Source organism: Hyla sarda, chromosome 10 (genome assembly GCF_029499605.1).
Source record: "Hyla sarda isolate aHylSar1 chromosome 10, aHylSar1.hap1, whole genome shotgun sequence".
Classification (NCBI taxonomy): Eukaryota; Metazoa; Chordata; class Amphibia; order Anura; family Hylidae; genus Hyla; species Hyla sarda.
The window spans coordinates 7,758,498-7,778,596 of record NC_079198.1 but is presented as its reverse complement, the minus strand read 5'-3'; the positions used below and the strand labels follow the sequence as shown (position 1 = coordinate 7,778,596).

Here is a 20,099-nt window from a genome sequence, read left to right as displayed (position 1 = left end):
TATGATGTAATATATAGAGATTATATCAGTACTGGAGCGTTATAAGAGGAGCGGCTGATATCACATATGATGTAATATATAGAGGTTATATCAGTACTGGAGCGTTATAAGAGGAGCGGCTGATATCATCACATATGATGTAATATATAGAGCTTATATCAGTACTGGAGCGTTATAAGAGGAGCGGCTGATATCATCACATATGATGTAATATAAAGAGGTTATATCAGTACTGGAGCGTTATAAGAGGAGCGGCTGATATCATCACATATGATGTAATATATAGAGATTATATCAGTACTGGAGCGTTATAAGAGGAGCAGCTGATATCACATATGATGTAATATATAGAGGTTATATCAGTACTGGAGCGTTATAAGAGGAGCGGCTGATATCAGTCACATATGATGTAATATATAGAGATTATATCAGTACTGGAGCGTTATAAGAGGAGCGGCTGATATCAGTCACATATGATGTAATATATAGAGGATATATCAGTACTGGAGCGTTATAAGAGGAGCGGCTGATATCAGTCACATATGATGTAATATATAGAGGTTATATCAGTACTGGAGCGTTATAAGAGGAGCGGCTGATATCACATATGATGTAATATATAGAGGTTATATCAGTACTGGAGCGTTATAAGAGGAGCGGCTGATATCATCACATATGATGTAATATATAGAGGATATATCAGTACTAGAGCGTTATAAGAGGAGCGGCTGATATCACATATGATGTAATATATAGAGATTATATCAGTACTGGAGCGTTATAAGAGAAGCGGCTGATGTCAGTCACATATGATGTAATATATAGAGGTTATATCAGTACTGGAGCGTTATAAGAGGAGCGGCTGATATCAGTCACATATGATGTAATATATAGAGGTTATATCAGTACTGGAGCGTTATAAGAGGAGCGGCTGATATCATCACATATGATGTAATATATAGAGATTATATCAGTACTGGAGCGTTATAAGAGGAGCGACTGATATCAGTCACATATGATGTAATATATAGAGGTTATATCAGTACTGGAGCGTTATAAGAGGAGCGGCTGATATCATCACATATGATGTAATATATAGAGATTATATCAGTACTGGAGCGTTATAAGAGGAGCGGCTGATATCATCACATATGATGTAATATATAGAGATTATATCAGTACTGGAGCGTTATAAGAGGAGCGGCTGATATCAGTCACATATGATGTAATATATAGAGATTATATCAGTACTGGAGCGTTATAAGAGGAGCGGCTGATATCAGTCACATATGATGTAATATATAGAGGTTATATCAGTACTGGAGCGTAATAAGAGGAGCGGCTGATATCAGTCACATATGATGTAATATATAGAGGTTATATCAGTACTGGAGCGTTATAAGAGGAGCGGCTGATATCATCACATATGATGTAATATATAGAGATTATATCAGTACTGGAGCGTTATAAGAGGAGCGGCTGATATCATCACATATGATGTAATATATAGAGGTTATATCAGTACTGGAGCGTTATAAGAGGAGCGGCTGATATCATCACATATGATGTAATAGAGGTTATATCAGTATTGGAGCGTTATAAGAGGAGCGGCTGATATCATCACATATGATGTAATATAAAGAGGTTATATCAGTACTGGAGCGTTATAAGAGGAGCGGCTGATATCAGTCACATATAATGTAATATATAGAGATTATATCAGTACTGGAGCATTATAAGAGGAGCGGCTGATATCATCACATATGATGTAATATATAGAGGTTATATCAGTACTGGAGCGTTATAAGAGGAGCGGCTGATATCACATATTATGTAATATATAGAGATTATATCAGTACTGGAGCGTTATAAGAGGAGCGGCTGATATCCTCACATATGATGTAATATATAGAGGTTATATCAGTACTGGAGCGTTATAAGAGGAGCGGCTGATATCATCACATATGATGTAATATATAGAGGTTATATCATTACTGGAGCATTATAAGAGGAGCGGCTGATATCATCACATATGATGTAATATATAGAGATTATATCAGTACTGAAGCGTTATAAGAGGAGCGGCTGATATCACATATGATGTAATATATAGAGGTTATATCAGTACTGGAGCGTTATAAGAGGAGCGGCTGATATCAGTCACATATGATGTAATATATAGAGATTATATCAGTACTGAAGCGTTATAAGAGGAGCGGCTGATATCACATATGATGTAATATATAGAGGTTATATCAGTACTGGAGCGTTATAAGAGGAGCGGCTGATATCAGTCACATATGATGTAATATATAGAGATTATATCAGTACTGGAGCGTTATAAGAGGAGCGGCTGATATCAGTCACATATGATGTAATATATAGAGGTTATATCAGTACTGGAGCGTTATAAGAGGAGCGGCTAATATCATCACATATGATGTAATATATAGAGATTATATCAGTACTGAAGTGTTATAAGAGGAGCGGCTGATATCATCACATATGATGTAATATATAGAGATTATATCAGTACTGGAGCGTTATAAGAGGAGCGGCTGATATCATCACATATGATGTAATATATAGAGGTTATATCAGTACTGGAGCGTTATAAGAGGAGCGGCTGATATCATCACATATGATGTAATATATAGAGGTTATATCAGTACTGGAGCGTTATAAGAGGAGCGGCTGATATCAGTCACATATGATGTAATATATAGAGATTATATCAGTACTGGAGTGTTATAAGAGGAGCGGCTGATATCACATATGATGTAATATATAGAGGTTATATCAGTACTGGAGCGTTATAAGAGGAGCGGCTGATATCACATATGATGTAATATATAGAGATTATATCAGTACTGGAGCGTTATAAGAGGAGCGGCTGATATCATCACATATGATGTAATATATAGAGATTATATCAGTACTGGAGTGTTATAAGAGGAGCGGCTGATATCACATATGATGTAATATATAGAGGTTATATCAGTACTGGAGAGTTATAAGAGGAGCGGCTGATATCAGTCACATATGATGTAATATATAGAGGTTATATCAGTACTGGAGAGTTATAAGAGGAGCGGCTGATATCACATATTATGTAATATATAGAGGTTATATCAGTACTGGAGCGTTATAAGAGGAGCGGCTGATATCAGTCACATATGATGTAATATATAGAGATTATATCAGTACTGGAGCGTTATAAGAGGAGCGGCTGATATCACATATGATGTAATATATAGAGATTATATCAGTACTGGAGCGTTATAAGAGGAGCGGCTGATATCATCACATATGATGTAATATATAGAGATTATATCAGTACTGGAGAGTTATAAGAGGAGCGGCTGATATCACATATGATGTAATATATAGAGGTTATATCAGTACTGGAGCGTTATAAGAGGAGCGGCTGATATCAGTCACATATAATGTAATATATAGAGGTTATATCAGTACTGGAGCGTTATAAGAGGAGCGGCTGATATCACATGTGATGTAATATATAGAGGATATATCAGTACTGGAGCGTTATAAGAGGAGCGGCTGATATCATCACATATGATGTAATATATAGAGATTATATCAGTCCTGGAGCGTTATAAGAGGAGCAGCTGATATCATCACATATGATGTAATATATAGAGGTTATATCAGTACTGGAGCGTTATAAGAGGAGCGGCTGATATCATCACATATGATGTAATATATAGAGGTTATATCAGTTCTGGAGCGTTATAAGAGGAGCGGCTGATATCATCACATATGATGTAATATATAGAGATTATATCAGTACTCGAGCGTTATAAGAGGATGATATCAGTCACATATGATGTAATATATAGAGATTATATCAGTACTGGAGCGTTATAAGAGGAGCGGCTGATATCATCACATATGATGTAATATATAGAGGTTATATCAGTACTGGAGCGTTATAAGAGGAGCGGCTGATATCACATATGATGTAATATATAGAGATTATATCAGTACTGGAGCGTTATAAGAGGAGCGGCTGATATCACATATGATGTAATATATAGAGGTTATATCAGTACTGGAGCGTTATAAGAGGAGCGGCTGATATCATCACATATGATGTAATATATAGAGCTTATATCAGTACTGGAGCGTTATAAGAGGAGCGGCTGATATCATCACATATGATGTAATATAAAGAGGTTATATCAGTACTGGAGCGTTATAAGAGGAGCGGCTGATATCATCACATATGATGTAATATAGAGATTATATCAGTACTGGAGCGTTATAAGAGGAGCAGCTGATATCACATATGATGTAATATATAGAGGTTATATCAGTACTGGAGCGTTATAAGAGGAGCGGCTGATATCAGTCACATATGATGTAATATATAGAGATTATATCAGTACTGGAGCGTTATAAGAGGAGCGGCTGATATCAGTCACATATGATGTAATATATAGAGGATATATCAGTACTGGAGCGTTATAAGAGGAGCGGCTGATATCACATATGATGTAATATATAGAGGTTATATCAGTACTGGAGCGTTATAAGAGGAGCGGCTGATATCATCACATATGATGTAATATATAGAGGATATATCAGTACTGGAGCGTTATAAGAGAAGCGGCTGATATCAGTCACATATGATGTAATATATAGAGATTATATCAGTACTGGAGCGTTATAAGAGGAGCGGCTGATATCAGTCACATATGATGTAATATATAGAGATTATATCAGTACTGGAGCGTTATAAGAGGAGCGGCTGATATCAGTCACATATGATGTAATATATAGAGGTTATATCAGTACTGGAGCGTTAAAAGAGGAGCGGCTGATATCATCACATATGATGTAATATATAGAGGTTATATCAGTACTGGAGCGTTATAAGAGGAGCGGCTGATATCATCACATATGATGTAATAGAGGTTATATCAGTATTGGAGCGTTATAAGAGGAGCGGCTGATATCAGTCACATATGATGTAATATAAAGAGGTTATATCAGTACTGGAGCGTTATAAGAGGAGCGGCTGATATCAGTCACATATAATGTAATATATAGAGATTATATCAGTACTGGAGCATTATAAGAGGAGCGGCTGATATCATCACATATGATGTAATATATAGAGGTTATATCAGTACTGGAGCGTTATAAGAGGAGCGGCTGATATCACATATTATGTAATATATAGAGATTATATCAGTACTGGAGCGTTATAAGAGGAGCGGCTGATATCCTCACATATGATGTAATATATAGAGGTTATATCAGTACTGGAGCGTTATAAGAGGAGCGGCTGATATCATCACATATGATGTAATATATAGAGATTATATTAGTACTGGAGCGTTATAAGAGGAGCGGCTGATATCAGTCACATATGATGTAATATATAGAGGTTATATCAGTACTGGAGCGTTATAAGAGGAGCGGCTGATATCATCACATATGATGTAATATATAGAGGTTATATCAGTACTGGAGCGTTATAAGAGGAGCGGCTGATATCATCACATATGATGTAATATATAGAGGTTATATCAGTACTGGAGCGTTATAAGAGGAGCGGCTGATATCATCACATATGATGTAATATATAGAGATTATATCAGTACTGGAGCGTTATAAGAGGAGCGGCTGATATCAGTCACATATGATGTAATATATAGAGGTTATATCAGTACTGGAGCGTTATAAGAGGAGCGGCTGATATCATCACATATGATGTAATATATAGAGATTATATCAGTACTGGAGCGTTATCATCACATATGATGTAATATATAGAGATTATATCAGTACTGGAGCGTTATAAGAGGATGATATCAGTCACATATGATGTAATATATAGAGGTTATATCAGTACTGGAGCGTTATAAGAGGAGCGGCTGATATCATCACATATGGTGTAATATATAGAGGTTATATCAGTACTGGAGCGTTATAAGAGGAGCGGATGATATCATCACATATGATGTAATATATAGAGGATATATCAGTCCTGGAGCGTTATAAGAGGAGCGGCTGATATCATCACATATGATGTAATATATAGAGATTATATCAGTCCTGGAGCGTTATAAGAGGAGCGGCTGATATCATCACATATGATGTAATATATAGAGGTTATATCAGTACTGGAGCATTATAAGAGGAGCGGCTGATATCACATATGATGTAATATATAGAGGTTATATCAGTACTGGAGCGTTATAAGAGGAGCGGCTGATATCATCACATATGATGTAATATAAAGAGGTTATATCAGTACTGGAGCGTTATAAGAGGATGATATCAGTCACATATGATGTAATATATAGAGGTTATATCAGTACTGGAGCGTTATAAGAGGAGCGGCTAATATCATCACATATGATGTAATATATAGAGGTTATATCAGTACTGGAGCGTTATAAGAGGATGATATCAGTCACATATGATGGGTCTCCGCACTAAAGACGTAATATAAAGTAGACATAACGGATGGTCGGGCTGTTTTTACACTTCCCGTCACTCATCCCATTGAAGAACATTACACTCCTCCTCTCTCTGAAGTGTATTTTAGGGTCACCGCCCTTTTCATGTTACCAGGTTCTGACCTCTGCCCACACTTGTTTTGCAGCGCTGCTGTCGGTTCTGTCATCCGGCTATGGACACCTGTCATATACTCACCCAGGTACCGTAAGTAGCTGCACCTTATGGAGAATTAGCCATAATCTTGGGGTCACGTATCAGATTTGTTTGAAACTTTTAGATTCTGTTGCAAAAATAATAGTGTTTGTCATGTGACAATTATTTTCAAGCAAGAAACAAAGAGAGGGCGCCCCCTAGTGCAAGACTGTTGTCCATAGGAAAAGCTAGAATAGGCACAACTGTAGTGAAAGGTCTGTGTATCCAAGATGGACCTCCGCTGCTCCACCAACCGGGGCTGTTCACCCGGTCCTTAGTAGGGATACGTGAGAAAAACTTGTCCTTAGGGTCGCCGCCTTTCTTGCAAAAAAAATAAAAAAAATACAGGCCATGCTAATTTGCATAATTAATTATATATGCGTGACATCACAGGATACACATATGCGGGGGAAATTTTGTCCAATTCTGACCCCTATTACTTTATTATTTCTCCTTATATGGGCCTGTTTTTTGCGCCCCGATCTGTAGTTTTTAACAGAACCATTTTTATTATGATGGGACTTTTTCATGGCTTTTTTTTTTTTTTACGAAAGGGGTACTCCGGTGGAAAACCCAGTGCTCTCTGCTGACATCATGACCACAGTGCTCTCTGCTGACATCTCTGTCCATTTTAAGAACTGTCCAGAGTAGGAGAAAATCCCCATAGAAAACAGATACTGCTCTGGACAGTTCCTAAAATGGACAAAGATGTCAGCAGAGAGCACTGTGGTCATGATGTCAGCAGAGAGCACTTTGGTCATGATGTCAGCAGAGAGCTCTGTGTTCCAAAAAGAAAACCATTTCCTCTGTAGTATTCAGCAGCTAATAAGTACTGGAAGGATTAAGATTTTTTTAATAGAAGTAATTTACAAATCTGTTTAACTTTCTGGCACCAGTTGATTTAAAAAAAAAAAAAAAAAAAAAAAGTTTTCCACTGGCGTACCCCTTTACATTCGGGAGTTGCAGTTAGTTACTAACTACAACTCCCAGCATGCCCTGATACAGCCTGTGGCTCAGCAGCTGCCCCAAATGAAAACTACAACTCCCAGCATGTTGGACTATATAGTAGTATATAGTATAGGTCAGTGTTTCCCAACCAGGGGTGCCTCCAGCTGTTGCAAAACTACAACTCCCAGCATGTTGGACTAGACAGTATAGGTCAGATAGTATAGGTCAGTGTTTCCCAACAGGGGTGCCTCCAGCTGTTGCAAAACTACAACTCCCAGCATGTTGGACTAGATAATAGTATATAGTATAGGTCAGTGTTTCCCAACAGGGGTGCCTCCAGCTGTGGCAAAACTACAACTCCCAGCATGTTGGACTAGATAGTAGTATATAGTATAGGTCAGTGTTTCCCAACAGGGGGGCCTCCAGCTGTTGCAAAACGACAACTCCCAGCTTGCCCGGACAGCCGTTGGCTGTCCGGGCATGCTGGGAGTTGTCGTTTTTCAACAGCTGGAGGTGCTCTGGTTGGGAAACACTGGTATAGGTTATGGTGCAACATTCCGGGAGTTGGAGGATTGGTTGGATAAATACCGGCAGGGTGGCCAAAAACCGTCTGTGCCAGTAAAATACCGGTCAGGGGGCAACCCTACTTGTACTGGATATCAGCTGGACTACAAACCCCGGTGAAATAGGTGCTGCCCATCGATGTCTATGTCCAAACTGGAGATCCAGTAGTAATGATGGAGAGGGGCCCGGGGCCCTGAGACCAGTGTGGCTCCTTGAGGTTGATTTGGGATTGTTGCCCCCCAGGGCACCATCACGTGTCTCTATCTCTTCTGCAGGCTCCATTATGTACAGATATGGTCCGGCTTACAAGGACATGCTCACCGAATTTGAGGATGATGGCGGCACGGACAGCATCGCCCTGACACACTCATTTACATACTTTGATGAAATTCACAGAAGTCTTTTTGTAAGTCCACGGCACAAGCTAAAAACCCAGCACAACTAACCTGGTAGATTTAAAGGGGTACTCCACTGGAAAACTTTTATTTTATTTTATTTTATATCAACTAAACAGATTAAACAGATTTGTAAATGACTTCTATTTAAAAATCTTCATCCTTCCAGTACTTATCAGCTGCTGTATGCTCCACAGGAAGTTGTGTAGTTCTTTCCAGTCTGATCACAGTGCTCTCTGCTGACGCCCCTGTCTATGTCAGGAACTGTCCAGAGCAGCATATGTTTCCTATGGGGATTTTCTCCTGCTCTGGACAGTTCCTAAAATGGACAGCAGAGGTCAGCAGAGAGCGTTGTGCTCGTGACAGGAGAGAAATCCAAAAAGAAAAGAACTTCCTCTGCAATCTACAGCCGCTAATAATTACTGGAAGGATTAAGATTTTTTTTAAATAGAAGTAATTTACAAATCTGTTTAACTTTCTGGCACCAGTTGATTAAAAAAAAAAGTTTTCCACCAGAGTACCCCTTTAAAGACACTTTCTGGAGGGCAGTACTAATGGGTGTACTCTCTGTTTTGCACTGTTATGAGGCACTCTTTAAAATGCAGTATAAATACATGTACTGTTTGGCTTGTACTGTTATGGGGCACTCTCTGGCTTGTACTGTTATGGGGCACTCTCTGGCTTGTACTGTTATGGGGTACTCTCTGGCTTGTACTGTTATGGGGCAGTCGCTGGATGAAAATAATAATGGGTATAATCTCTGGCATGCACTGTTATGGGGCACTCTCCGGATGGCAGTATAAATGGACGTACTCCCCGGCTGCAATTCTTTAAAGGCACTTTCTGGAGGGCAGTATTCATGGGTGTGCTTTCTGGCTTGTGCTGTTATGGGGCACTCTCTGAATGGCAGTATACATGGGTGTACTCTCTATTTTCCACTGTTATGGGGCACTCTCTGAATGGCAGTATATATGGGCATACTCTCTATTTTGCACTGTTATGGGGCACTCTCTGTCTTGCACTGTTATGGGGCGCTCTCTGGATGAAAGTAATAATGGGCGTACTCTGTCTCGTACTGTTATGGGGCACTCTCTGAATGGCAGTATATATGGGTGTACTCTCTATTTTGCACTGTTATGGGGCACTGTCTGAATAGCAGTATATATGGGTGTACTCTCTATTTTGCACTGTTATGGGGCACTCTCTGTCTCGTACTGTTATGGGGCACTCTCTGAATGGCAGTATATATGGGCGTACTCTCTATTTTGCACTGTTACGGGGCACTCTCTGTCTCGTAATGTTATGGGGCGCTCTCTGGATGAAAGTAATAATGGGTGTACTCTCTGGCATTGTTTAAAGAGACTTTCTGGAGGGCAGTACTAATGGGTGCACTCTCTGCATGGCAGTATTCATGGTTGTACTCTCTGTCTTGCAATGTTATGGGGCACTCTTTGGCAGTATCAATACATGTACTCTCTGGCTTGTACAGTTATGGGGCACTCTCTCCATGGCAGTATTCATGGGTGTACTCCCCGGCTGCCATTATTTATAGGGCACATTCTGGAAAACAGTATTTATGGGTGTATTGCCTGATTTGGCACCATATATGGGGCATCTGTGTATATCAGTATTAATAGGTGTCCTCTATAGCTGGCACTGTTTATGGGGCATCTGTGTATATCAGTATTAATAGGTGTCCTCTATAGCTGGCACTGTTTATGGGGCATCTGTGTATATCAGTATTAATAGGTGTCCTCTATAGCTGGCACTGTTTATGGGGCATCTGTGTATATCAGTATTAATAGGTGTCCTCTATAGCTGGCACTGTTTATGGGGCATCTGTGTATATCAGTATTAATAGGTGTCCTCTATAGCTGGCACTGTTTATGGGGCATCTGTGTATATCAGTATTAATAGGTGTCCTCCATGGCTGGCACTGTTTATGCGGCATCTGTGTATATCAGTATTAATAGGTGTCCTCTATAGCTGGCACTGTTTATGGGGCATCTGTGTATATCAGTATTAATAGGTGTCCTCCATGGCTGGCACTGTTTATGGGGCATCTGTGTATATCAGTATTAATAGGTGTCCTCCATGGCTGGCACTGTTTATGGGGCATCTGTGTATATCAGTATTAATAGGTGTCCTCTATAGCTGGCACTGTTTATGGGGCATCTGTGTATATCAGTATTAATAGGTGTCCTCCATGGCTGGCACTGTTTATGGGGCATCTGTGTATATCAGTATTAATAGGTGTCCTCCATGGCTGGCACTGTTTATGGGGCATCTGTGTATATCAGTATTAATAGGTGTCCTCCATGGCTGGCACTGTTTATGGGGCATCTGTGTATGTCAGTATTAATAGGTGTCCTCTATAGCTGGCACTGTTTATGGGGCATCTGTGTATATCAGTATTAATAGGTGTCCTCTATAGCTGGCACTGTTTATGGGGCACTCGCTAGATGACACCATTTATGGTTTTTGTTGTCGCTCATAGTTATCTCATTGCTAACTGTCATCTTCTTCTGTTGTCAGGTCAACAACAATGGGGCTATCTCATTTAAAACACCGGTGACTGCTTACACTCCCGACGGGTTTCCTCTCCCTGAATACACTATGATCTGCCCCTACTGGGCAGATTGTGACAATGAAATTAATGGGACCATAGGTTTCAGGCAGACGACAGAACCAGAATTTATGAAACAATTATCCGATGACATCAATGGGGCATTTGAAGGCTTAGAGTTTGAAGCAGATTGGGCCTTCGTTGCGACCTGGGATGAAGTAGCATATCACGGATCTGAATCCGACAAGGTGACTATCCTAAGCGAGCCTGGGGTCTGCCGGCCTCATGGCTGACTGTGGTAAGCTTGTGGGGGTGTAGGGTCATTTTTCATGTTACTCTCTATATTTTAAAATAACACTAATATCTTGCAGTTCCCATTCTGGCCACAAGGCCTAAAACTAAGCTGAGACTTCCTGTTTTGTACAGCTCGCTTCCCAGCAGCCTCCTCCTTATCATCGCATACGGGAGTACAGTGATAGGGGACAACAGTGTATACATAATAGAGGGACACACAATAGCTACTGCTGGGTTTGTTACAGTGTGTCACCCCAGTAGTAAGGAGATTACATGAGGAGGTTTGTTACAGTGTGTCATCCCAGTAGTAAGGAGATTACATGAGGAGGTGGTTTGTTACAGTGTGTCACCCCAGTAGTAAGGAGATTACATAAGGAGGAGGTTTGTTACAGTGTGCCACCCCAGTAGTAAGGAGATTACACGAGGAGGAGGTTTGCTATAGTGTGTAATCCCAGTAGTAAGGAGATTACATGAGGAGGACGTTTGTTACAGTGTGTCATCCCAGTAGTAAGGAGATTACATGAGGAGAGGGCTTGTTACAATGTGTCACCCCAGTAGTAAAGAGATTACATGAGGAGGAGGTTTGTTACAGTGTGTCACCCCATTAGTAAGGAGATTACATGAAGAGGAGGTTTGTTACAGTGTGTCACCCCAGTAGTAAGGAGATTACATGAGGATAAGGTTTGTTACAGTGTGTCACCCCAGTAGTAAGGTGATTGCATGAGGAGTAGGTTTGTTACAGTGTGTCACCCCAGTAGTAAGGAGATTACATGAGGAGTAGGTTTGTTACAGTGTGTCACCCCAGTAGTAAGGAGATTACATGAGGAGGAGGTTTGTTACAGTGTGTCACCCCAGTAGTAAGGAGATTACATGAGGAGTAGGTTTGTTACAGTGTGTCACCCCAGTAGTAAGGAGATTACATGAGGAGGAGGTTTGTTACAGTGTGTCACCCCAGTAGTAAGGAGATTACATGAGGAGGAGGTTTGTTACAGTGTGTCACCCCAGTAGTAAGGAGATTACATGAGGAGGAGGATTGTTACAGTGTGTCACGACAGTAGTAAGGTAATTACATGAGGAGGAGATTTGTTACAGTGTGTCACCCCAGTAGTAAGGAGATTACATGAGGAGGAGGTTTGTTACAGTGTGTCACCCCAGTAGTAAGGTGATTACATGAGGAGGAGGTTTGTTACAGTGTGTCACCCCAGTAGTAAGTTGATTGCATGAGGAGGAGGTTTGTTGCAGTGTGCCACCCCAGTAGTAAAATGGGCGTGTCAAAGGGCGGAACCAATGGAGAGGACCAATGCGCGGCAACTTTTTCACCTAGGGTTGCAAAAATCCTTGCACCAGCCCTGGAGGTGGCCATGTTGCGCCCTGGTTGAGATGCTAGTTAAGTGGTAGAAACCCAACATCTTAAAGGACTAACCTCACGCTTCTCTAATCCTTCGTGCCAGACAAACACCTTCCAGTGCGTCCTTGTCGTTGACAACCGCAGATCTGTTGTCATATTTAACTACCACGATATCCAGTGGACAACCGGCACAGCCAGCGGAGGACATCCACTGACTGGTCTTGGAGGCATCCCTGCCCAGGTAGGTCACTACAATATGGAAGCTGTGACGCCTGTCTACACAATGTACCATTAACTATACTTTGCCCCCCCACAGGCTGGATTTAACACAGGTAACACATACTTCAACATGCCCAACTCCAGAACCGAGCACATCCTGAACGTTAAGTCTTCCAGCAATGTCGGCAAGCCCGGTCGCTGGATGTTCCAAGTGGATGAAGCGAGACTGAAGGCTCCTGGTGGCTGCTTTCACCAAGGTATGTGTATTTATAGAGTATCCTATAGAGTTCTCCAAGTATTGGGGTCCAAGTAATGGGGTCCCGAGTCCTAGCACACCTGCAGTAATGGACCGTATGCAATGGTAGACGAACGTGTCCTGCTTCTCCATGAAACTATGGGAATTTTGGCACCTTGCTAGGGTATCCCACCAATGTTTGATTAGTGGCGGTCCAAAGTCCGACTTCTATGGCAAGATGTACCGAGGACTGGGTAATACACAGTGGTCCTAATGGGTTTTCCTCACTTGAGCACCACCCCTTTACCCAATACTGTATAGCGACTGCAACACCATCCCGCTTACTTATAATACCAGAAACAGTACCTGTTAGATGCCAGAAGCCTAGTCCAAAAATGTGGCCCTCTAGCTGCAAAACTTCAACTCCCAGCATGCCCCCCCAACATCTGTCTGCCTCCTCCAGAGGATCCACACTGATCATGAAAGGTAAATCAAGGCTTCCCTTTTGCAAAACTTCAACTCCCAGCATGCCCTCCCAACACCTGTCTGCCTCCTCCAGAGGATCCACACTGATCATGAAAGGTAAATCAAGGCTTCCCTTTTGCAAAACTTCAACGCTCAGCATGCCCTCCCAACACCTGTTTGCCTCCTCCAGAGGATCCACACTGATCATGAAAGGTAAATCAAGACTTCCCTTTTGCAAAACTTCAACTCCCAGCATACCCTCCCAACACCTGTCTGCCTCCTCCAGAGGATCCACACTGATCATGAAAGGTAAATCAAGGCTTCCCTTTTGCAAAACTTTAACTCCCAGCATACCCTCCCAACACCTGTCTGCCTCCTCCAGAGGATCCACACTGATCATGAAAGGTAAATCAAGGCTTCCCTTTTGCAAAACTTCAACTCCCAGCCTGCCCGGACAGCCAACGGCTGTCCGGGCATGCTGGGAGTTGAAGTTTTGCAACAGCTGGAGGCACCCTGGCGGGAAAATACTACTTTAGATTCTGCAGTTTGACTTTGTACTAGGCTTGGCGCGAAGCCCAGTAAGGTACTAGGGTGAAGCTATGGGGCTCCTGTACAAAGCCGTGGACTGTCCGGGCATGCTGGGAGTTGAAGTTTTACAACAGCTGGAGGCACCCTGGCGGGAAAATACTACTTTGGATTCTGCAGTTTGACTTTGTACTAGGCTTGGCTGGAAGCCCAGTAAGGTACTAGGGTGAAGCTATTGGGCTCCTGTACAAAGCCGTGGACTGTCCGGGCATGCTGGGAGTTGAAGTTTTGCAACAGCTGGAGGCACATTGGTTGAGAAAGACTGTTTTAGATTCTGCAGTTTTCCAGGGGAGGACCCCTTTAAGCTAACATGGATTTTATAGGGATCATGTCTTGGCTCTGGTCACAAAGCCTCCTCTTTGCTTATCTTTCTTCCCCAGATACTTTCCTACATTACGGACAAACCATCTGGACTGATGAAAAATGCGGCGAAAAGTGTTCCTGCAAGCACCAAGGGAAAATGCAATGCGAAGACAAGGGTTGCGACGAAGGTCACGTGTGTGCGCCCTCAGGACGACACTTCATGTGCCAGATCGACGAGATAGACTGCTAGGTCTCCGCGAACTTCTCGTCATGGGTCCTGGAGCCTCGGCTCTGCTCCCCTCGCTTACCTTCCTCTCTCTCTATCGGCTCTTATACAAGATTATATAGATGGAACAGAGCAGAATGATCACTTAACGTTCCACCATCGCCCAAAAAAAGTCTCCAGACAAATCATCGGAGAGAAGACGTCTCTTCTCCAGTACACGCCGTGGTGTCCTACTCTGATCTCAAACCATGGAAGGATAGAAGACCGTCATTTGGTCCATCATTCCTCGGCTTTCGACGAATGTAAAGATTCAAAGAAAGTTTATTTTTCAATTCCGTTTTTTTCTTTTTATTCCTGAACAACATGAAATAAATATCTCAGCTCTTTTCTGCAGTTAATCTGACTTCTTCAGTGTCCACCTTCATGGCGACCTCCGTCATTTACATAGAGGACGGGCAGGGATCCGAGAGTGAAGACTTCCGAGTCTCAGACTCCATACGTTCTACGGTCCCGCTCAAGGTTTTGGCGCTTTAGGGTTGAGACATTGGTGGCACATTGGGATTACTGGGCACAAAGAAGAAGGTTCTCTGTCCACTTGACCGGAAGCTTGAGCGGGAAGTAGGAATTTCCAGATTCCGGCACAAGATTTCCTGTCAATTTGTAAGGAACTAGAAGCTGAGATGGCGATGTCCTCTCCATAGGGTGGGAATCTCTATGACTCTCTATCATTAAAGGGGTACTCTGCCCCTAGACCAGTGGTCCTCAACCTTTTTGGCGACTGTACCCCCAAAGGCTGAAAGTACGTTGGTGGGTACCCCTCGCGCGAAACTTACGCGAGGGGTACCCGCGGACAAAAGGCGTGTGCTTACCTCTATACTAATGCGATAATCCCCTTGTGACATCATTCTCCCCTCCATCTTTTTCCCCTTGTGCCATTACTTTCCGATATGGCAAAAGGGAATCAGAGGGAGGGGGGAATAATGGCCCAAGGGAATAAAGATTGAGGGGGGGGAGAGTGGAATAATCTTTACCCCCCCCCTCCGTCTTAATCCCCCTGTGCCATAATTCCCCCCGCCGAAAAAAATCTTATCCCTAATCTTATGTACAGGGGATAAGATGTCCGATTGTAGGGGTTCGGCCGCTGGGGACCCCCAGAATCTCCGGTGTGGCACCCCAGTAATCCACACACGAAGTGAACTCTGCTCCCTGCCGGATGACTGGTGACTACAGCCGCCAAGACCCCTCCATTCATGTCTATGGGAGGAGTTGTGACGGCTATATACTAGCCATCACGCCTCTTCCCATAGATATGAATCGAGGGGGCGTGGCTTGACATCGCAAATGTAGAAGCTCCAAGCTTTCGTGTTCCAGACGCCGCCGCCGCTGTCAGCTTGGAGATCGCGGGGGTCCCCAGCAATCATACATCTTATAAGATCTTTTTCGGGGGAGTACCCCTTTAAGAAGTCATGACAAGTGACTCCTTTCATGGCACCTAATTTTCCAGCCCCCTTGTGGGCATTTCAGGAGGTTTTTTGAAGCAGTGGTCCCCACCCTAGGCCTCCAGGGCCACCAACAGCCTAGGATTTGAACTTTTCCTTATTCTATTTCAATGGAGTACTGGAAAAAAGCGGGAATGTCTATGGGTCTTGGGTCTGGATTGGGGACCACTGGTTTAAAGGGTGCAGCTTTGGCCAATAGATCATGATTTTTAGGGCATCTGTCAGGAATAGCAAATATAACAGGCTACTACTATTGGCACTTTATCTTTAAGAGTAATATCTACCCTATAGCCATCGATCAAATGCAATGCTTAAAGGGGTATTCCCGTGGATTTTTTTTTTTTATCAATTGGTGCCAGAAAGTTAAACAGATTTGTAAATTACTTCTATTAAAAAATCTTAATCCTTCCTGTACTTATTAGCTGCTGAATACTACAGATGAAGTGGTTTTCTTTTTGGAACACAGAGCTCTCTGCTGACCTCTCTGTCCCTTTTAGGAACTGTCCAGAGCAGCATATGTTTGCTATGGGGATTTTCTCCTACTCTGGACAGTTCTTAAAATGGTCAGAGGTGTCAGCAGAGAGCTCTGTGTTCCAAAAAGAAAACCATTTCCTCTGTAGTATTCAGCAGCTAATAAGTACTGGAAGGATTAAGATTTTTAAATAGAAGTAATTTACAAATCTGTTTAACTTTCTGGCACCAGTTGATTTAATTTAATTTCCACGGGAGTACCCCTTTAATGATTTGGTACCTGCAGGGACCGGATTAAAAGATTATTTCCGGTCTTGCCAGTAGGGGGCAGTAATGTTATGGGCTGTATGGTTGTGAATGTTCTTTTATCCTTTGGGCCTTCTGAAAATAAATGTATCTATATATTTTCCAATGATCTGAATTCTAATAAAATAATTTCTGAAGCAATGGCCGTCACTTATTGGTATTTATAAATGTATGAATATAATAATTTATAAATATAATAAAAATCATTATAGTAATAAAAATATTTATAAAAATTGCTAAAACCAGCATTGGCTCACGTAATTTCTCAGAGTCAGTCTGCTGCAATAAAGCCGAGAGTCATGTCGTGATGCTATAATTCAGTGTTACCCAACCAGCGTGTCTCCAGCTGTTGCCAAACTACAACTCCCAGCTTGCCGATGGCTGTCCGGACATGCTGGGAGTTGTACTTTTGCAACAGCTGGAAGCACCCTGGTTGGTAAACACTGCCATAGGCTATGGAAGGTGATGACCTGCCTGTGCGGGTGCTGCTATTCATGCACTCCCCAGTAGGTGGCACCCTAAGTACTTCATGTTGGCAGTAGTCATGCAGAGTTGCTGTCACAGAGTAATACAACGGATGAACCAGATTTAGGGGCCGACAATTTTGATCAGGTAAACACCCTGAGATGTTCGCGGGGTTACGGCTTCATCGTCACCAACTGGATCTCATATAGAAAGGAAAAGTCAAAACCACATCTGGTCTGAACTAAGTTTTGCTGAAGCGGCATCCATTGATCCAGAATCGGGGATGTAAGACACTTCCAGCTACCTGTGCTATATATATCTATACGGTATGTAATCTCCTTATATACTACAAAGTAATGGGCTGGGAACTTTGAAATAAATTGATCATTTAAATATGTGGAATTTTATTGATTTTTCTGTTATAGATATATAGATACTATGAAGTTATTGTCAGGTTGAGTGTTTCCATAAAGCTTTAACGGGTCAGTTCAGGCAGCAGTGGTTTGGTAGTCAGTGACAAGCTTTGTTTTGCCTGGTACCTGTATGGGGCCTATGGCCAGGACCAGTATTAGTGACTTTCACATTCACACAGACCTGCATCCTGCCATAGGAGATTGCAGCTCAATCACTGTGACTACGACTTTTCTACATGTTTCTTTTCACTTGGAGACAACCAGTGAATATCCCCTTGTTCTCACCTTGTCAGGACTGTTTTTCTATTGGTAAGAATCATTTATTATTATTATCCATGCACCTTTGTGAGTACAGTACTACAGCTAAAGGCGGACCTCCTCACATGCACCATTATTTTACTGTAAATCATAGACTGTTTCCACCAAGGACTGTAAAGCATTTGTTCTGCCCAGTTGTTTCATGTAAAGAACTGTTATACCATTTTACTAAACTTGTATCTAGCAGAATTATTACACAATGGGCACCTTATTAACCCCCCACAAGACACATCACACAGGGCGTGCCTCAGGGGACAGAGCCTGACAACACGAGTGCACCCTCTCATTTATCATTGCTGTGTCTATTGTAAAGCACATAGTGAGGCAGTCTATTGTAGAGCACATAGAGGGGCAGTCTATTGTAGAGCACATAGTGAGGCAGTCTATTGTAGAGCACATAGCGGGGCAGTCTATTGTAGTGCACATAGCAGGGCAGTCTATTGTAGTGCACATAGCAGGGCAGTCTATTGTAGAGCACATAGTGAGGCAGTCTATTGTAGAGCACATATCGGGGCAGTCTATTGTAGAGCACATAGCGGGGCAGTCTATTGTGGAGCACATAGAGGGGCAGTCTATTGTAGAGCACATAGTGAGGCAGTCTATTGTAGAGCACATAGAGTGGCAGTCTATTGTAGAGCACATAGAGGGGCAGTCTATTGTAGAGCACATAGCGGGGCAGTCTATTGTAGAGCACATAGAGGGGCAGTCTATTGTAGAGCACATAGAGGGGCAGTCTATTGTAGAGCACATAGAGGGGCAGTCTATTGTAGAGCACATAGTGAGGCAGTCTATTGTAGAGCACATAGGGGGGCAGTCTATTGTAGAGCACATAGCGGGGCAGTCTATTGTGGAGCACATAGTGAGGCAGTCTATTGTAGAGCACATATCGGGGCAGTCTATTGTAGAGCACATAGCGGGGCAGCCTATTGTAGAGCACATAGAGGGGCAGTCTATTGTAGAGCACATAGTGAGGCAGTCTATTGTAGAGCACATAGGGGGGCAGTCTATTGTAGAGCACATATCGGGGCAGTCTATTGTAGAGCACATAGAGGGGCAGTCTATTGTAGAGCACAAAGGGGGCAGTCTATTGTAGAGCACATAGAGGGGCAGTCTATTGTAGAGCACATAGAGGGGCAGTCTATTGTAGAGCACATAGAGGGGCAGTCTATTGTAGAGCACATAGAGGGGCAGTCTATTGTAGAGCACATAGAGGGGCAGTCTATTGTAGAGCACATACAGTGGGCAGTCTATTGTAGAGCACATAGAAGGGGCAGTCTATTGTAGAGCACATAGAGGGGCAGTCTATTGTATAGCACATAGAAGGGGCAGTCTATTGTAGAGCACATAGAGGGGCAGTCTATTGTAGAGCACATAGAAGGGGCAGTCTATTGTAGAGCACATAGAGGGGCAGTCTATTGTAGAGCACATAGAGGGGCAGTCTATTGTAGAGCACATAATAAGGCAGTCTATTGTAGAGCACATAGGGGGGCAGTCTATTGTATAGCACATAGCGGGGCAGTCTATTGTAGAGCACATAGCGGGGCAGTCTATTGTATAGCACATAGCGGGGCAGTCTATTTTAGAGCACATATCGGGGCAGTCTATTGTACAGTACATAGAATCTCCTATTCACATAGCAACAAGGACTCAAATGGTAGTCACCTAGACAGGAAGTGAAGGGGTTGCTAGGCAACAGGGACAAAACAAGACATATGAATAGATTCTGTAATAGTATACAAGGCTGCATATACCGGTGTTTAGAATTACTACAGAGAGAGGCCGAGGTACAGAGAAC

General features: G+C 42.4%; 2 protein-coding genes across 8 annotated transcripts in view; both read left to right on the top strand.

The window, feature by feature from the left end:
• The window catches only part of LOC130294557 (alpha-tectorin-like), a 31,711-nt gene extending 16,007 nt beyond the window's left edge, over positions 1-15,704 (top strand). For 5 of the 7 annotated variants that reach the window (XM_056544550.1, XM_056544549.1, XM_056544547.1 and 2 more), the window contains 6 exons: positions 6,638-6,691; positions 8,472-8,602; positions 11,127-11,405; positions 12,903-13,040; positions 13,116-13,275; positions 14,684-15,702. In XM_056544550.1, the coding sequence (XP_056400525.1) occupies positions 6,638-6,691; positions 8,472-8,602; positions 11,127-11,405; positions 12,903-13,040; positions 13,116-13,275; positions 14,684-14,856 (935 nt within the window). In that variant the 3' untranslated portion in view covers positions 14,857-15,702. Of the gene's footprint in view, positions 1-6,637; positions 6,697-8,471; positions 8,603-11,126; positions 11,406-12,902; positions 13,041-13,115; positions 13,276-14,683 lie in introns of all 7 variants that reach the window. The other 2 variants (XM_056544545.1, XM_056544546.1) reach the window with 2 other exon arrangements.
• A 4,299-nt stretch (positions 15,705-20,003) lies between these two features.
• Positions 20,004-20,099, top strand: part of LOC130294017 (trypsin-like) — a 37,644-nt gene continuing 37,548 nt past the window's right edge. Inside the window, exon 1 of the mRNA XM_056543378.1 lies at positions 20,004-20,088. The gene's annotated coding sequence lies outside the window, so the exon portion shown is untranslated. The remainder of the gene's footprint in view (positions 20,089-20,099) is intronic.